General features: G+C 43.6%; 1 protein-coding gene across 8 annotated transcripts in view; it reads right to left on the bottom strand.

The window, feature by feature from the left end:
- LOC105483992 (ring finger protein 130) overlaps positions 1-19,728 on the bottom strand; it is a 158,268-nt gene that overhangs the window by 59,267 nt on the left and 79,273 nt on the right. For all 8 annotated transcript variants that reach the window (XR_011624402.1, XM_071097995.1, XM_011745102.3 and 5 more), the window contains 3 exons: positions 11,467-11,538; positions 9,550-9,632; positions 1,515-1,611 (listed from right to left, as the gene is read on the bottom strand). Coding sequence is in view for 7 of the 8 variants with exons in the window: in XM_071097995.1 (XP_070954096.1) it covers positions 1,515-1,611; positions 9,550-9,632; positions 11,467-11,538 (252 nt within the window). In the remaining variant the exon portion in view is untranslated. The remainder of the gene's footprint in view (positions 1-1,514; positions 1,612-9,549; positions 9,633-11,466; positions 11,539-19,728) is intronic.

Here is a 19,728-nt window from a genome sequence, read left to right as displayed (position 1 = left end):
CAGTCCATGGTGTCAGTAACACCCAATACTTTCAGTAATCCCATGTTAAATGGCATCACCACTGACATGATCTCTGGAGACAAAGGACAAATGGGGTATTACTGCCCAACTGTATACACTGAAACTGTGTTTGACAGTATATTTAAAATAAGATGACTTCGATCTTCTTTGGGTTGCAAGCTAAAATGAGTTCATCTGTTGGATCAAACTAAACTTTTTGTTCCATAGGGAGATTATTCTTTCATTCTTTGAGACCAGAAACTATGTTATTTTCTGATAAAAAAGCATAACCCTGGATATACATGCTTCTCTTAAGCAAGGACTAACCAAGGTCCTTGGTTACTCAAGTCAGTGTTGACCTGGCACCTGCCACAGCTGGACTCTGGCACACCTGGCGACGGCCCCTGCCAGGCTATGGTTGCCAACAGTTCTCCTTGGGCTTCAGGCACTGTCTGCCTTCTCTGCTTGCAACTTACCAACCCCCAAGAGATCAGAGTCAAACTTCAGGCTAAAGAACATAGTTTTATATTATGCCAAGCACAGAGGAGATTACGACTGGAACAGAGTCAACAGCATACAGCCTACCTTTTAAAAACAGATGTTGGAATAAAGAAAAATCATGTCCTTCTCTCTTTCTTCATCTCATACTCCTCACCCAACAGAAGCACACTTTTAAAAGTGGACCATGCCAGGTGTGGTGACTCATGCCTACAATCTCAGCACTTTGGGAGGCTGAGGCAGGAGGATCACTTGAGGCCAGGAGTTTGAGACCAGCCTGAACATCTTGTCTCTTCAAAACATAAAAAAGTGGCCAGGCACGGTGGCTCATGCCTGTAATCCCAGCACTTTGCGAGGCTGAGGCGGGTGGATCACTTGAGGTCAGGGAGACCAGCCTGGACAACATGGTGAAACCCTGTCTCTACTAAAAACACAAGAAATTAGCCGGGGGTGGTGACCGGTGCCTGCAATCTCAGCTACTCAGAAGGCTGAGGCAGGAGGATCGCTTGAACCTAGGAGGCAGAGGCTGTAGAGAGCCAAGATTGTGCCATTGTACCCAGCCTGGGCAACAAGAGCGAAACTCCCTCTCAAAAAAAACAAAACAAAAACAAGTTAGCCAGGCATGGTGGTGTGTGCCTGTAGTCCCAGCTACTCAGAAGGCTGAGGTGGGAGGACTGCTTGAGCCCAGGAGTTCGAGGTTATAGTAAGCTATGACTGCACCACTACACTGCAGTTGAGCCACAGAGTGAAACCTTGTCTCTTAAATTTAATAAAAGAAAACAAAAAGGACTAGTACAGTTATTTACCTTCTCTTCCAGGAGTTCTCTGAGATGGGTTAGACTTCTCAGTAATCTGGAAAAAAGGTCCTGTTGGGCTTACATGGTTACATGGCAAATATAGCCAGTGTTTTCTTGTGTGTCTTAGTCACGCCTCCTATTATGCCAATTGTGTTATACTTTATTACACATACATATAATAATACATAAAAGTGATAACAAATAAAATAGGAAACATACCACAATTCCCAAGGCCTTCAATATATTAAGTTTGCACATAGGACAGGTACAGTGTTCACTAAGCCAGGGATCCACGCAGGATTTGTGGAAAACATGCCTATAAAATAATGCAGAGTTATGTCACAAATTACACACCGAGAAATTTATTAGGCCAAAATGGAAACAAAGGGAATTTTTAGTCTGTTTTCCCCCCTTTCAGAACATATTTTAAGCCCCAAGAGACAAATATTGGGAATTTATTAAAATATAACTTGCAGAAAATCTCCTGAACCCAACCTCATATGTACAACACTGTGGAAGAACTAGTAAGTAGGATCTGATTGTTTGGACCTTTTATTTTACCAAATTCCAAAAAGGACTAATGGAAACTTAGAAAATTTACTAAGAATGAAAACAATCACACTTTATAAACCAGTTATGCTTTCTACAATAGCTAACATAGAAAAATGGAATTTCAAAAAGATATTAAATCATGGTTAAATGAAAAGAGTTCTCTGTATAGTTATTAGTTTTATGGAACCCTGTTTGAATGTCATTTTTAAAAACTTCTGAGCAATTTGTGTTGAATGTTTATAAAAGCTACAGGGAAGTTGAAACTATTTTAAGGGGTAAACTGTGCCTAGATTCAAGTAACACTTAGCAATTTTCAGCTGAAATGTTAAAGGGGGAGGATGGGTGATTTTCTCTCTTACTGAAGAAAGTAGAAAGCCACAGCCTTGTGACTGGAAATAAGTCAGTCAGAGGGTTTTGCATTCTTAAAAAAAGGAACTTGTGCCCTCTGGAAGGGAAGAAAGACTGCAGGAGCTGCAGAAATTACTTCTCAAGCTCTAGCACCTGGCCCAGCAGTTTTCCGAAGCCCTAGAGTCCTGGCCAAACAGGGAGAAGGTGGGTGCCAGGACAGACATTCAGGGCAGCTTTGGAAGAAACACTAATCTGAGTTTGGGATAAGATAAAAGAAAGTTTTGAGTAAGATGCCAAAGTGAACCACGGTATACCTTTACAACTTTGATTGTCAATTTCCAAGTTAATGTTGTTTATAGCTGTTTTAAAATGCAGTTTTGATTTATAAAAAAGAGGTCTAGAAAACTCCGTTTCTGTTGGGATCTGGAACAGACGTTCATGCTTACAACTTACAACTTCGGCCTGAACAATATACGCACATGTCTGCCTATCACTGTTTGACGGCCTTACGCTCATTTCTTTGGGGACAAGAGTAAAGATCTTGAAGAATGGATTTGTCAGTCTAGTCTTAAATTCGCAGACAATGAAATAACCAGAACCATCACCCCCAAGGCATTTATTTAAACCTTAAAGCTTTTACTTAAGGGCTGGAAACCCGCCAATCCATAGGTAAGCCCCAAATACATTCAGTACGCCTAAGGCATCATGTCTTATTCCTCTGTGTGTGTGGCGCGGTTCCTTACTACAGGGTGTCCCCAGGGCCAGCCTGGCCTTTCCAGCAGGGGTCAACTGCACTAATGCTGGCTGCTGACCAGCAAAGACCACAACAGGCTTCTTAACCCTTTTGGTGAATACAAACTCCCTTAGATCTGATATAAATTACAGAATCTCCCTCTAGAAAGTCACATGGACGCAAATGCCTGGTACCTTGCATACATGTTCAGGAGGGGTATGACCTGTGCACCGGGTTAGCACTAGGGTGGGGTGGCCGGAGGTGCTGCAGGTCAGGCCTACACAGGGCGGATGATGGGACTTGGCCAACTGATAGGTAACAGAAGAGATATGGTGCTGTGACCTCTGATCAGGGCTCTGGTGCAGGAATGGGAGGTATCCCGCTGGGGGTCGGGGGAGGCCTAGGTGCTGTGTTCTGATTGGGGCTCTGGTACAGAAGTGAGAGGTATCCAGATGGGGTTGGGGGGTGGCTGGGCTTGCTGAACTGTTGGTGGAGACCTGGTAAAGCCGCAGCAGCCACCTGGGGGGATAGAGGTGTGGTCCTGGTGCTCCCTACTGGGGCGTTTTTGCTTTTCCCTTTTCTGATTGTCCTGTCTGTCTTTATTCTGAAAGAAGCAAATGGTATAATCCTTGTATTTTCTTTTTAAAGCTGCATGAGTTCAGTGTTCTCTGCCTGTTTCTTTAACCTGAAATTAGTTACAAATATGTTTGGGTTCTTCAGTAACTGTTTCTTTCCAGGATTACTGATATAAAAGAAGTGTCCGCTCCTCTGTTTTACTAAACAATTAAAAATTTCTCCTTTAGGCTGTAGGGTACTATGAAGAAAAACAAAAAAGACCAACTGGTTCTCTGGCGACAAATTTAGAAAACCTTCCTTCTTTAGCTAACTGAAAACCTGAAATATTTCTGGTCTTTGGGCTCTCCATCCACCCCATCTCTCTCTTACCCCTGACCCCTACCTCAGAGCACTAAACACCCTTCCTTCCTAATTATCTTTCCAAATTCCCCACTAGTCCAGCTTCCATGCAACTCACCCAGAGATCTTCAGTCTCAAATTCCCACGGCACATCCCTCACTTTCACTAACAAAGCTGGGTGGCTGTTCTCTTCACCCACGGCCCTTCTCTCCTTCCTGTCTCTTCTGTGATCTCCACAGGCAGCTGCTCTGAATGCGGTACTTTGTCCCCCATCACCCATTGTCTAACCCTCCTGCTGGTCTCTTCAGTGCAACTTTCACTGAACTCACCATGGCCTTTCCTTCCCTTCTAGGCAAAGTTCTGCTACACCGGTGTGGTGCTTGGCAAACCACCTTTCTGCCGTGCAGAGCTCTCAGCTAAGGACTGGGCCGGGGCGTTTAATCTACCTGGGGAGGTGTTTGGAGCAGTCAATGCAACACAGCGTGTGGACCACTCAGAGAAGTGCCAAGGCTGAGCACATGCAGGGCCACCACACGGGCAGAGCAGCCCCACCAACTGGTCACACTCCTGCACGCCTAAACATGCTCGTCCTCACTATGGCTGTGGGCTCTCACTGTGGAAGGTGCTCCATGGACACCCAGGAGGCCTCAGAAAGACACACCTGGGGCAAGTGGGGCCTTGAAAATAAGCTCCCCACTCACGTGATAAAAACACACATGAATGCAGAACAGGCCGGCCACACATAGGGTGGGTGGGTGGTGCACTGGGACAGAAAGCAGGTAACATGTGGACAGTGAAACATGAAAAGCACAAGCATACCGAACTTCAACAAGTCCTTTATTCCTATGAGAAATACTTTGGGATACAGAATGAGAAACAAACATGAAAGGAACAAACCCAGCAATAATGAAATTCAGTGCCCTCCCCTTTCCTATGTCCCACACATGCCATAAACTAGAGTGAGTGGAAGAGCGCTGTGGGAGGGGAGGCTCTGTGGGAGGAAGGTGAGTTGCTCTCACAGCTCTGCAGCCTCTTGGTGCCGTTTAAGAACCTGGCAAATATAAAAGGATGCAGAATTATTAAAGGTCACAGACAGAAACTCTCTTCTGCTAGCTGGGGCTGGCGGCAGTCACTGTCTCTATAGGCCCTCCGTTGCAGTGGTGCCTCAGACATGCTGGGGCTGGCAGCAGTCACCGTCTCTACAGACCCTCCGTTGCAGTGGAGCCTCAGACATCTGCAGTGCCGGCCCCCCGCTTTAGCTCCCAAAGTGGCATGGAAACATACGTTCATCCATCCACGCTGCAGCACTCCACTTCTGAAAAAGTACTTCTAATTACTAAAAGCTCCTATGACTAACCTTTAAGAGGTCTAAATAAGACGAGGTGACCAGTTCCTCAGTTTCTAAGACCTGCTGGCTAACATCCGAGGGAGAATCAGCTGTGATCACTGAGCCGAGGAGGAGGCCCCTCCACCATGCCAACTGCCACCTGTCCACAGTAAACAGTGCGACAGAAGAGGAAAAGGAAAGGTCATGTGGCAAGAAGCAGGCAATCCCTGAGAGGCTGGACAGTTCTGGATAGAAAGCCCTACCTGAGCTTGTGAATTGTTAAGATGGACACAAAGGTGTCCAGGCCCATCTCCCTCCCTCACGGAGGAGAGGCAGTGGGCAGGTATGACAGGAGAGGCTGTGGGGCGGTACTTGGAGGGTGATGGCTTTGAAAGACAGTTTTAAAAACTGGACTGGGAAATACGAGTGTGACGAGATGCCGGCGAGTGGAGACAGAACACTGGAAGGAGCAGCCAGCCAACAGAACGAGACCCTGAGGAAGGGAGAGAGCAGACACGCAGCGGCGCGGGGAGGAGCGGCACGGACCACGGCAGACGGCCTCTCCAGCCTGAGTGCCCGGGTCAGCAGGCCGAGGAATTCCACCCATTGCTTCCTCTGGGAAGTCGATGGTGAAGGGGTCCTCTGAGAGTGGAGAGTAAGCGTGTGAGTTAAGGTGCTGAAGTAGAGTGAACACACCTGCAGGTGCTGCTGTGATGAACGTGGGATGCCAGCCAGGTGGGGGCAGGGCTCTGCGCAGAGGCAGGCCCTGCCAAGTCAGTTCAGTCCCTTGGGAGGATGGTGAGGGAGCAGAACCGCTTAGCAACATGAGGTACAGAGAGCCACAGCAGGTGACACTGACTCTGGCTTCAAAGACACTCGGGGCGGTGAGGCGTCCCAAGGCAGAAGGAATTCTGTAAGCGGCAGCTTGGCGACAGCGAAGGCGCAGCTCTGCGAGTGGCATCTGCTGAGAGGCTTGAAGAGGCGCACAGCCATCCTCAGCTCAGTGGTTCTCATCTGGAGGCAGCTTTGGTTGTCACAACTGTGTGTGGGTGGGTGCTACTGACACCTAGTGGGTAGAGGCCAAGGACACTGCAATGCCCACACCCCCAAACAATGACCTGGTCCCAAACGTCGACAGTGCCAAGGTGGAGAAATGCTGTTCTAGGTTAAAGACTGTCACAAGTACTGCTTGATGTATAAAGTTAATTTGCACTACAGCTGATAATTGCACTGTTGCTACGTGGCAGTGAGATGGGGTGCTGTGTTGAGCAGGCTGTGCGGTGCAGTCTAGGGAAAGTTACAGCTTGGTGACGCAGGGGGTGTCAGAGGAACAAACAGCCGCTCAGTTCCACAGCAACAAGGAAAACTCTACACTCAGCCAGGGCAGTGAGCACGGATAGTAACACAATGACCCAGTACTGAAAGACGGCCGAGTGACAGTACCATAGAGGGTGCAACGAAAGAAGTATGCCAAAAATTCTAACACTCATAAGCAGACCACAAACACAAACCACTTCTTTTTTTTTTTTTTTTTTTTTTTTTTTTTTTTTGAGACGGAGTCTCGCTCTGTCGCCCAGGCTGGAGTGCAGTGGCCGGATCTCAGCTCACTGCAAGCTCCGCCTCCCGGGTTCACGCCATTCTCCGGCCTCAGCCTCCCGAGTAGCTGGGACTACAGGCGCCCGCCACCTCGCCCGGCTAGTTTTTTGTATTTCTTAATAGAGACGGGGTTTCACCGTGTTAGCCAGGATGGTTTCGATCTCCTGACCTCGTGATCCGCCCGTCTCGGCCTCCCAAAGTGCTGGGATTACAGGCTTGAGCCACCGCGCCCGGCCACAAACCACTTCTATGGTGGCAGGTGCAGCTGCAGAAATGGTTCAGATCAACCATGGCCTGGACCTTGCTGGAGGGCGTGGCCTTGCAGCATCAGAATCGGGCAGGAACTTATAATATAAGTGCATACGCCTGGCCTCCACTCGGGATGTTTCTGAAAGCCTCCTAAAGACTCTGATGCACAGTCACATCTGGAAAGCACTGAACTAAATTTTAAGAAGAGGGACAGACGTCAGGCTCACGCCTGTGATCCCAGCACATTAGGATGCTAGGGTGGGAGGATTACTTGAGGCCGGGAGTTCACAGCAGCCTGGGCAACACAGTGAGACCCCAACTCTACAAAAAATAAAAATTATACAAAAGGAAAAAGGTAACTCCAAATGAAACTGTGGAAAAGTCAACACTGAAGGGATGAAGATAATGGGATGAAGCCCCCAGAATAACCTACTTTAGGCCGAGCCTCTCCTGAGGACCCCCTCATTTTAGTAATGCCCAGGAATGGTTTTGGAGTCCCTCATTTTTAGGTACCATATGGTTCTAGAGGATCCTGGGCTGAAATAGCAAGACAGAATTTGGAGAGCCTTGGCTTCTCCTGGTCATTCCAGTGTTGAAGCAGGCAAGTGTGGATGATACCTCCCTGTGTCCCGCTGGCCCTTCTTCTGATTAGCACTTGCGTGTGCATTTCCTTTAGCCTCACGTTTAGACCACCAATGACTGCATGTGAAGGGAGACTGGTTGTTCCATAGTTTAATTTTCTATAGGACAGCCTACATTTAGTTTTATAGATTTTCCTTTATACATAAACTAGAATGACTTGACTTCTAGAATCTTGGATTTGTTTCAGTAGATGTAATTCTTCTTCAGTTTGATTTTTTTTTTAAAAAAACAAATTTTCCTAGACTCAAAATAGATACTTTGTAAGTAAAATAAGACCAGTAGCCTCATGGAGGTAACAACTCACAATTATTTTATTAATTCACATGCTCCATATTATAAGGCTGGAGTTGTGTGGATGTCTTTTAAATAGACGGGAGAAGAGGCAAACTCTTTGGTTTTAGGCTTCTTGGCAGGTGATTTCCTATTTATCCAATTGACACTCAGAACTGTGTATCTTGGTTTCATACTCCCCAGCTCGAGAGGAGCCATGGGAGAAACCAACATGCTGTTTCCAGGGCACCCAGGCACAGGCGAATCTTCTCCTCACGGAGGGAAGCCTGGGTCCTATGTGGGGAGCACGACATTAAAGGCAGGCCTTGACATAGCTCTGCCATTTCTGAATGTGCAACCCTGGAACCTGCTATTGGCTCACCATCCTTCACTGTACAACGGGGAAAAAAACACCCTCTTAGGACTGCTGAGAGAATTATAGGAGAAGGTGAGTATAGTCTGCTCAGAGCAGAGCACCTGAACCACAGCAGGCACAAAGCAGGTATCAGTTCTCTCCACTTTGCATAATCCAGGTTTAGAAAAATATTTAATCCAAGTCCCCGGAGTTGTTGTACCCAGAGCCAGGTGAGCTCGATGGAAGTCTCACTGAAGGGCCTAGCGATGTAGTCTAAGATGGATAGGAACAAGGGACTGTGTTTGAAACCTACATGAATCACAAATCAATGCCGAGCACAGTGGCTCACACTTGTAATCCCAACATTCTGAGAGGACAAGGCAGGAGAACTGCTTGAGTCCAGGAGTTCATGTTCAGCTGTGGGCAACAGAGCAAGAACCCCATCTTTAAAGAAAACAGGCCGGGTGAGGTGGCTCACGCCTGTAATCCCAGCACTTTGGGAGGCTGAGACTGGTGGATCACCTGAGGTCAGGAGTTCGAGACCAGCCTGGCCAACATGATGAAACCCTGTCTCTACTAAAAATACAAAAATTAGCGGGGCGTGGTGGTGGGTACCTATAATCCCAGCTACTCGGGAGGCTGAGGCAGGAGAATTGCTTGAACCCAGGAGGCGGAGCTTGCAGTAAGCTGAGATTGCACCACTGCACTCCAGCCTGGGTGACAGAGCGAGACTCTGATTGAAAAAGAAGAAAGAGAAAAAAAAGAGAAAGAAAAAGAAAAAAAGAAAAAGAAAGAAAAGAAAGAAAGAAAGAAAGAAAGAAAGAAAGAAAGAAAGAAAGAAAGAAAGAAAGGAAGGAAGAAAGAAGAAAGAAAGAAAGAAAGAAAGAAAGAAAGAAAGAAAGAAAGAAAGAAAGAAAGAAAGAAAGAAAGAAAGAGAAAGAAAGAAAGAAAACAAACGTAAAAAGACGATTGAAACCACAGAACAAGAATTCTCAACCTCAACACTCCTAGGCTGTGTCTGGGGAGTCCGGAGGCCGCGTGCACGTCGCATACTGGCTACATCTAGGAAGGCTGTGCAGCCTGCACCTGCTGAGCAGCACCACTCCCTGCCGGCCACAGCCCCATGGCCAGCAACGCACAGCAGACGTGGCCTCCAGAAAGCCACGGGGTGGGGGGCACTCAAAAGCAAGGGAGATGCCCACTCTTAAAAGGAGGCATACAAAGCACATTAATATCATTCTTTTTCAAACAAATGAAGTTGACATACTTGCAGGGGAGAATTCGGACGACATCATTCTGCTTATAGCTCTCTATGCAGACTGCGCAATGATCAAAGTCTGGGTCAGTTTCCTAAAATGAAAAGTACAGAAACAAAAGTCACATGCTGCAAGTAGACAAATGGCTGGGATGCGATTCAGCTCAGAATCTTTCTGTGGCTACTATGGTAAGCAAGTGTTATAAAGTGAAAAATGATTAAAATTAATTTGTTTCTATTTGCCTAACTATATTGGCCCAAATTATGTCTAAGCCAATCTATTTTGTTTTTAAAATTTTAACAATCTGTATTAATTCTGTTTATGATATGTCTTACAAAAATTAAGTCGTAATTCTAATTTTTTCAAGGTTAGAATCAGCTTGGACCATCATGATCTCCCCATCCCTCATTGCTCCTGTACTACTGATTGGTCTGAAGAGGTTTCACCGCTATGTTTGACAGTCTGGAAGCTCACCAGGATGCTCACGTAAAGACACACCTAAGTACAGACAGGAAAGCTGGTGAGTCGAGTCCTAGCAGACTGCTGTCTAGAAACCCACCCCAAAAATGGGAGCTGTGAATCTGCTCACAGATTGGGGATGGAGAAGAGTCACTGGCTCAATTCAATACTTGGTCTTCATCAAGAGTGAGAAAGAGTCAGCCAGGTATTTAGACACCAAATTAATTGAATTCCTTCCTCCTAGGACTGAGAAGGGGTTTTGCAAAAGTTGTCATAAAACAAAACACGCCATAAGCCAGGAAAACAGACTGTTTGCCATGTCATTGTCACTTGGACTGAAACTCAGTGGACAACTCTTGCCAGGTCTAGCAGGTACAAACTAAGATGAATTGGCTTTAATAATTAAAGGAAATAACTGTGCTGGCCTGGGATACAATGTAAGATGGGTAGGTTAAATCCGCTCCAGGGAATTTCATCCTAATGTGGCAGCTGAGGCCACCAGGCCAAGAACACATTTACACTGTTACACTGGTTACCACTCCTCTGCCACTGAAATGCAAGCTGTTTTGATGCTACTTATATTTTCTTGAGTGATTTCCCCCCTTTTCTGTTTCCTTGGTGCACAATAAAGTTCACTAAGAATGTCTCCACCTTCTGAAGTTGTTTCAAAGGCAACTAGATACGGTGGTATCAAGGCAATGGGAATACAATGGGTAAAGTCCAAGAAACTGGTAAAACTTAGGAAGACAGAGAATCATATGAAATTATTCTTCCAGGCACAACTCTGTGCTTAAATATTAGAATTGGGTGTGGGGCAGGAGACAGTTTTGGTTTCATGCCTTTTGAGATTCCATTTTCCCATTCTAGAAAACCTTGAACACTCTGAACGTAGGGGCAGCACTAAGGTGCAGCTGTGTCCTTCTAGCGGAGAAGCAGGGCTCTACCGTAACTAGAGCTCTGAGAGGGGGATGTCAGTCAGAGGTCTCCACCACAGCAGCCTGACACTGCCCCTCTCCCCGGTCCTCCAAGCCACCAGCGATGACCCTGACATACTTTGCTCTTCTTTCAAACTGCTCGACCCATTGTAAAGAGAGCCCCTTTTTAGGTGAAACTCCCTAGAAATACAGGTCTTCAATTCTCCATGTAATTAGTGAAAAAATAAAACAAGAGACACAGCAAAGTCCCAGGAAGTATAGGAAGAAAACACACATCTCCTGGCTTTTTAACGCACAAATGGTCTCACTAGAATTCTCTGAAAATGTATGCTAGGTTTTAGCAGAAGAAAACTCTGTAGGAAAACACAGCTAGAGTTACTGTAAGAAAGTAGTTTAAAATAAAGCATTAGGTAGTATAGTTGGGAGAAAATCTAACAAATGAAATGTAAACAATTAGGGTGTGTCCTCTCCCACCAAACAAAAACAAAACTGTTTGATTATTTTTACAGTGCTAAAGTTAGTTCATTACAGTACCTTGTCACCCTTCTTTACTGTCCTGGTTGTCAATTTACTGATGGCTTTCTTAGCTGCATCTCCAAGACGACGCTGTGAAAATTGCAAATAAAAACAGATATTAAGTGTAAGGTCTCTGAATGACGTACTTTATTTCTAAGCAATTAAAAGTATAAAGTCTCCATTTTACTACATTCCTCTCCATGTCCTACATATAAGAGAATGATAAAATTTTTTTTTTTAGATAGAAAAACTGGTGGCTGTGCCACAGATTCAGCATTCTGGTTGAATAATAAAAAGTGTTAGAGCACCCTGTTAGGTCCAACTCCCTAGAAATATAGGTCTTCAATTCTCCAGCAGTAAAAGCCAGGTGTCATAATTGCTGCATTTTGTGTTGAATAAACATTTGAAATATCACAGCATTATCAAACCTACTTCTTGTACACTCCAGAGCCACTCCTGCTGCTCTAATGGCTTTTGGAGTCTGCTCAAGGAATGATCACCATGAGGTGTGTAAATGCTGTCTTAGAAAAGGGAAACCCTGATTGCTCCTTGAAATTGCTTAACACATCATCAAGCGTGAAGAGAAGGAACGCATCACAGCTCTACTTCCGGCTCTGCTACACTACCCTCTGTCATCCTAGGAAGGTGTATTTACCTTCCAGGGTTGAGCTGTTTTCATTATCTCTAAGGGTGAGGTCAGAGAATCTCCAGGGCTGGATTTATGCAACATTCTCCCGGATACTGCTAGCACTGCTTGGCACCAACAACCCAAAGATGAAGAGATGGTGATCCCTACCCTTGAAAAGCTCACTGAACTGGGAACAGTTACATTAATGGTGAACCCTCAAGCATGCCCAGGGCCAGGTGGCAGCACAGAGGAGGTGACTAGGAGGGGTGGGGCGAGGCAGGGAAGCAACACCAAGGAAGGTCTTGAGGAGTCGAGGCCTGGGTTAAGACTGGGAAGGGGTGAGATGGGAAAGGCATAGGGTTAGGAGGCGGTTCCGGGTGTAGGGATAGGAGGAGGTTCCAGGCAAAGTCATAATCTGGTAAAGATAAATAGGTGTAAAGAACAGGTATGTGAAGAAAACTAAGAAGAGCATCTGCTTTCCTGTTCAAATTAGAAAAGCTTTGTGAATCAGAGGGCCCTAGAACATTCACACTGGGACACAGGGCACAAACCAAGACTGTCCCTGGCACATCAGGGAGATGGTCCCTCTAGACACATCCGTGCCCTACACTGCGGGGAAGGCAGATGCTGCTCCTGACAGAGCGAGGCGGGGACCAAAACAACAGAGACCTTAAGAATGTTAAAAACCCATACAAACATGTAAGAAAAAATGTAGGGGAAAGTTTTAAATACACAAAAGAACAGAGAATAATTTAATAAAGCCTTCCCTATGTATCTAGCATCCGGCTTCAGTTACCAGAATTTTACTTCTAGTTTTTATCTGTTTCCCCTCTTTATTGTGTTAGATGATTCTGAAGCATATCGTGAGCATCCCATCATTTCAGCCATAAAATTCTCACTAAGCACCTCTAATAGATACGGGCTTTTGTTAGATGCCATTATCTTTCCTAACAAAAGTAACAATGGTTAATCAACATTATCCAATACTCACATTATACTACAAGTTCCCTAGGTGTTTACAGAATGTCTTTAAGTAGCTGGCTTGTTTGAATCGTGATATAAAATCCACACACTGCGTGTGGCTGCTCTGTCTTCGAAGCCTAATCTATGAGTCCCCTCTATCACGCTGGTTTTAAACCGCCTTATGGAGATAGAATTGACGTAAAATAGACTGCATATATTTAAAATCTACACCTTGACAAAGATTTTTTTTTTTTTTTTTTTTTTTTTTTTTTTTTTTTTTTTGAGGCGGAGTCTCGCTCTGTCGCCCAGGCTGGAGTGCAGTGGCGCGATCCCGGCTCACTGCAAGCTCCGCCTCCCGGGTTCCCGCCATTCTCCTGCCTCAGCCTCCCGAGTAGCTGGGACTACAGGCACCGCCACCTCGCCCGGCTAAGTTTTTTTGTATTTTTAGTGGAGACGGGGTTTCATTGTGTTAGCCAGGATGGTCTCGATCTCCTGACCTCGTGATCCGCCCGTCTCGGCCTCCCAAAGTGCTGGGATTACAGGCTTGAGCCACCGCGCCCGGCCGACAAAGATTTAAAGTTACAGTTTGAAGTTGCATATGAAATCTACACTTTTGTTTTCATGACCTATGAAAACCTAGCTACAATTAAGACAGTGCATAGGCCGGGCGCGGTGGCTCAAGCCTGTAATCCCAGCACTTTGGGAGGCCGAGGCGGGCGGATCACGAGGTCAGGAGATCGAGACCATCCTGGCTAACACGGTGAAACCCCGTCTCTACTAAAAAAAAAAATACAAAAACTGCTAACACGGTGAAACCCCGTCTCTACTAAAAAAAAAAATACAAAAACTAGCCGGGCGAGGTGGCGGGCGCCTGTAGTCCCAGCTACTCGGGAGGCTGAGGCAGGAGAATGGCGTGAACCCGGGAGGCGGAGCTTGCAGTGAGCCGAGATCGCGCCACTGCACTCCAGCCTGGGCGACAGCGTGAGACTCCGTCTCAAAAAAAAAAAAAAAAAAAAAAAAAAAGACAGTGCATCGATCACATCCCCAAATTTCTTTGCGCCCCTTCCTAATTCCCTCCTCCCGCCACCCCATCCCTCCATGATCTACTTTTTGCTCTAGCAGTTTACAACTTCAGGAATTTTATATAAATGGAATAGATACAGTATGTACCACTGTGTGTAGGCTTCTTTCACTCAGCATGACTGTCTTGAGATTAATCCACCTTGGTGCATGTTTCAACAGTTAACTCCTTTCTAATGTTATCTAGTATCCCACTGAAGAGATGGCCCACAATATCCTTTCACCTGTTGATGGGACATCTGCATTGTGGTCCAGTTTTTGGCTGTACTGAAAAGCTGACAAATTCTTTAGTTGTATGAAGACTGTGCAATTCTTTGCATGGACATATGCTTTCTTTTTTCCTGAGGTAAACACAACAAGTAGAAAGATGGGCTCACCTGACAGGTGTCTGACTTTTATTTAAGAGACTGCCAAAGTGTTTTCCAAACTGAGCATACTATTTTACATTTGCACCAGCAACGTGCAACTATAATAGTTCCTCCACATTCTCACCAACACTTGGTATGGTGAGTTTTTGTGGGGTTTTTTTTGTTGGTTTGTTTTTGTTTTTTTCCGAGACAAGGTCTTGCTCTGTCTCCCAGATTGGAGTACAGTGGTGCAAACACAGCTCACTGCAGCCTCGACCTCTGGGGCTCACTCAAGTGATTCTCCTGCTTCAGCCTCCTGAATAGCAGGAACTACAGGGGTGCACCACCATGCCCAACTAATTTTTTTATTTTTATTTTTGTAGAGACGAGGTCTCACTATGTTGCCCAGGCTGGTATCAAGCTTATTGGCTCAAGCAATCCTCTTGCTCTGGCTTCCCAAAATGCTGAGATTACAGGTGTGAGCCATAGCACCCAGCCTCCTTACAGTTTTAATCTGCATTTCCCTATTGTAATGATGTTGACCATCTTTTCCTGTACTTATCAGCCATATGTACATTGTCTCTGGTGAAGTGTCCGTTCATGTTTTTTGCCTGTATTTCTGAGTTGTTTTCTATTATTGACTTTTGAGAGAACATTACATATACCAGATAAAAATCCTTTTGCATGTATTTTCCCTCACTTTATGGTAATTTTGATGAAGTCAATCATTTTTTCATTTGGTAGATGGTGCTCTAGTATCATATTAAGGAATCTTTGCCTATTTCAGGGTTACAAAGACATCTCCCTGTTTTCTCTTCTAGAAGTTTTATGGTTTTATACTTTGTATTTAGGGTTCTGACTCATTCTGTGTATTCTGTCAGGCACAGATGATTTTTTTTTTTTTTTTTTGCATACGGACATACAATTGGTCTAGAATCATTTGCTGAAAAGGTTGTCCGTTCTCCACAGAATCACCTTTCCAAATCTGTCAAAAATCAGTTGTACATAAATGTGTGGGTCTATGTGCGGACACCACGCATCTATTCACCATTAAGGAAAGACAATCCTGTCCTGATTTCTGAAGCTTTGAAACAGGTCTGAAATTAGGTGGTGTTAACCATCCCACATTTCCTTTCTATTCTAACATCCTTGTGGTTTTTCTCGGTATTTTGCGCTCCCATATGAACTTTAGGATCAGCTTGTCCATCTCTATGATAAAAGACATCAGGGATTTACAATGAGATTGTGCTGAATGTATACATCCACTTGGGGAGAATGCGCATCTTAATAACATTAAGTTTTCCACTCCACACTGTGTATGTGTCTCTCTACCTACTTAGTTGATTAATTTCTCTCAGCAATAGTTAGTTTTCACTATATAGGGCATATTGCATATTTTGTCAGATTTACTGTTAAGAATTTCCTATTTGTTGATGCTATAGAAAATGGGATTTCTTAAAATTTAACTTTCTTAGAGATGTGGTCTTGTTGTGTTGCCCAGGCTGGACTCAAACTCCTGGGTTCAAATAATCTTCCACCTCAGCCTCACAAGTAGCTGGGACTACAGGTGTCCACCATCTGCTTGATGAAAATGCATTTTTAAAAACCAATTCTTCATTACTCATATATAGAAATAAAATTAATTCTTTTATATTGATCTTGTATCATGGAACCTTGTTAAATCTGTTGGTCTTTTTCATAGATTCCAACATATTTTTACACTAAATTTCTACAGAAAATAATGTCTGTAAATGAAGGCAGCTTACTTCTACATTTCCACAATGGATGCCTTTTACTTCTTTTCCTTTTTATTTACTGTGCTGACTAGAATCTAAAGAACAACGCAGAAACAGAAGTGACCAGAGGACACACTCTTCTCTTGTTCCTAATGTTAGAAAAAAGAATTTACTTGTTCACCATTAAATATAATGGTAGCTGTCAGTTTTTCATAGATGCCCCTAATAGTTTGAGGAAAGTTTTAAAATCAGGAATCGATGTTGGACCTTGGCAAATATCTTTTCTCCATCTACTGAGATCATACAGTTTTAACTTTTTTGGCCTGCTAATATGGTAATAATACATTAATTTTTGAATGTTAAATGAAACTTACATTCCAGGAGTAAACACCACCTAGTCATGATGAATGTATACATATTGTTGAATATAATTTGCTAAATTTTTGTTTAGAATTTTTGCATCTACGTTCAAGAGGGGAACTGGTCTGTAGTTTTGTTTTGTAGTATTTCTGTCTAGTTTTGGTATTAGGAATGATACTGGTGCCATACAATGAAATTGGAGGTATTCCTGCCTTTTCCACTTTCTGTATAAGTTAAGCATTTGAAATCAAAATCTGAAATGCTCCAAAGTATGAAACACTGTCAGTGCCAACATGAAACTTAATGGAAATGCTCACTACAGCATTCTGAATTTCAGAATTTTGGATTTTGTATGCCGAAATGGTTAAGTATAATGCAAATATTCCAGAATCTGAAAAACTTCTGCTCCAAAGCATTTTGGATAAAGGGTACTCAACCTATAGTTGGTTTGAGATTGTTATCACAGCTGCCCCTTGAACAACATGGAAGCACCCATCTCCAGCAAGTCATCTCCTATTAATTACTCTGGTGTAGTATCTATTTGTTCTTGAATTTCTCCAACATCCTTATCTTGAAACCCTTTATGCCCTGATTTTTTTTTTGTCATATCTACAATCTGCTTCATGATTTCCTTGACTGGCTCTATCATAAATCCTGTGAACTGATATACAATGCCTGAACACAGTTTTCTCCCATAGAAATCTTTTGTTTAGACTTTCATGGCACTTCCTATAATAATAATGACATCTTCAACAGTGCAATCTTTCCAGACTTTCATGATGTTTTATCTGGATTCTATTCTATAGCATTAAATGCTTTACGTAGCATACTGTGTGTACTAAGTCATATGGGTCCTTATGACCCCCTGCTCTAGAGGCTGAATTCGAGGCATGTCTGGGGTCGAGAAGACCTCTCTGAAGCCTTCGGTATTGAATTCATGGGGTTCTGGGTGGCCAGGGGCATGTTCCAATATCAAAAACACGTTAAAAGGCAGTCCTACCCTGGCAAGGTACTTCCTAATTTCAGGGACAAAGCACTGATAAAACCAATTCACAAAGAGTTCCCACTATTCGGTCCTCCCTGTTTTGCAATTAAAACCTGATGGATGGTATTTATAATTTCCCTTCTAGGCTGGGGTTTAGTAGCTTTATCAATAAGGGCAGTCTTGATCATAGACCTGACTGCATTTGCACAAAACAAATGCCTAAAGTCTTAGTTCTCTCTTCTCTTCCTTACTACTAAATGTCCTTTGTGGCATTTCCCCCTCCAAATAGGGCACTTTCATCAACATTAAAAATCCGTTCAGAAAAATAACCTTTCTCCTCAATGATTTTCTTAATGAAATCTGGGAATCTGACTTGACTGCTATTTCTTGTCAAAAGCTAGTTCTCCTGTTATCTTGTCATTTTTAAAGACAAATCTCTTTCTAAACTTTTCAAACCAACCTTTGCTGCCATTAAATTCTCTAGCTCTATATCCTTTGCTTTGCTTTTCCTCAAATCACATTGGATACTATAGGTATGCCTTCCTTATAGAAATCCTGCACCCAAATAAAAGCTGCAAAAGGCATTTAGCAAAAAGTATACTGTTTTTGTGCCCGTTGGTGTAGCTATTGCAATGGCTTCATGAGTAGCTTTTTCTGTTCTCTTGTGTGTTTTAAATGATACGCTAAGTCATTCCTTGTGAAATGGCAGCACCTGGGCTGAATGAAGGCCTCTCTCTATGGTACGTATCAAGCACTACAACTTCTTGTAATGTCATGACTTCTCTCTGCTTCTTGGGAGCATTTCTAGCATCACTATGGCACCTCATACAGGTCCCATGGTGTCATATTCAAGGTTCATGAAATTGCACTAAATACAATGAAAACTACGTGAGAACTGCAAGAGATCACTTTTACTGCAATAATCAGCCTACTGGAGGGACAAACTGCTCATAAGGGTATGTCACATGACATTTTAAGTGGATACTGGCAACACCTGCAATCACAATAGCAACAGGTGGCTATGAAACTGTTCCATTAATACAGTACATACTACCGTTAATTTTATGCAGTTACGATTTAACACAGTTTACATTTCTTTCAACTGTGACTGGTACCTTGTATTTGTGTGTGTTTTAATAATTGTTAACTTTTTACAATGGATCTTTGTATATTTTATGATAGTAAATGATAAAATAGACTAGTATCTACATATATTTTAAATATGATGACATACCTTTTTCCACTTTTGTGTGATCTCTTCAATTTCTTTCATCAGTGTTTGAGAATATTCCTTGGTTAAATTTACTATTCTTATGTATTTTATTTTTATGTGACTTGTAAATAGGATTGCTTTCTTGATTTCCTTACTATCTAGTTTGTTACTGGCGTATAGAAATGATACTAACTTTTGTACACAAACTTTGTATCCTCCAACTTTACTGAATTTATCAGGTTTATGAGTTTTTGGTGAACTCTTTTGTTTTTTTTCCTACATATGGTCACATAATCTGAAAAGGGAGATAATACTCTCTTTACGATATGGATGCCCCTCCCTCCCTTTCCTTTCCTCCCTCCCTCCCTTCCTATCTTTCTTTCTTTCTTCTATTTTTTTTCTTAGAGACAGGGTCCCTACTGTCACCCAGGCTGGAGTGTAGTGGCGTGATCATGGCTCACTGCACCCTGGACCTTCTGGGCTCAATCGATCCTCCTGCCTCAGCCTCCTGAATACCTGGGACTATAGGCACACACCACCACAGCTGGCTAATTTCTGTATTTCTTGTGGAGAAAGGGGTCTCCTCACATTGCTCAGGCTGGTCTTGAACTACTGGGCTCAAGTGATCCGCCCACCTTGGTCTCCCAAAGTGCTGCGATTACAGGTGTGAGCCACCAAGCTTGGCCACCTTTTCTTTCTATGTTCTGATTGCTCTGGCTATGACTTCCAGTACTATGTGGAATAGGGGGGTGGTAGGTAGAAGTGGGCATCCTTGTCTTGAACTAGTTCTTAAAGGAAAGTCTTTCAGCTTTTCCTAGTCAATATGATGTTAGCTGTGGGTCTTGTATATCCTTCATTATTTTGAAGTATGTTCCTTCTATACCTAATTTGCGAAGAGTGTTGAATTTTATCAAATGCCTTTTCTGTGTCTATTGAGAATATGGTATTTGTTGTTCCTTTATTCTGTT

Source organism: Macaca nemestrina, chromosome 6 (assembly GCF_043159975.1).
Source record: "Macaca nemestrina isolate mMacNem1 chromosome 6, mMacNem.hap1, whole genome shotgun sequence".
In the NCBI taxonomy this organism is placed as follows: Eukaryota; Metazoa; Chordata; class Mammalia; order Primates; family Cercopithecidae; genus Macaca; species Macaca nemestrina.
The sequence above is the reverse complement of the archived record's forward strand: the minus strand, read 5'-3'. Positions and strand labels throughout refer to the sequence as shown.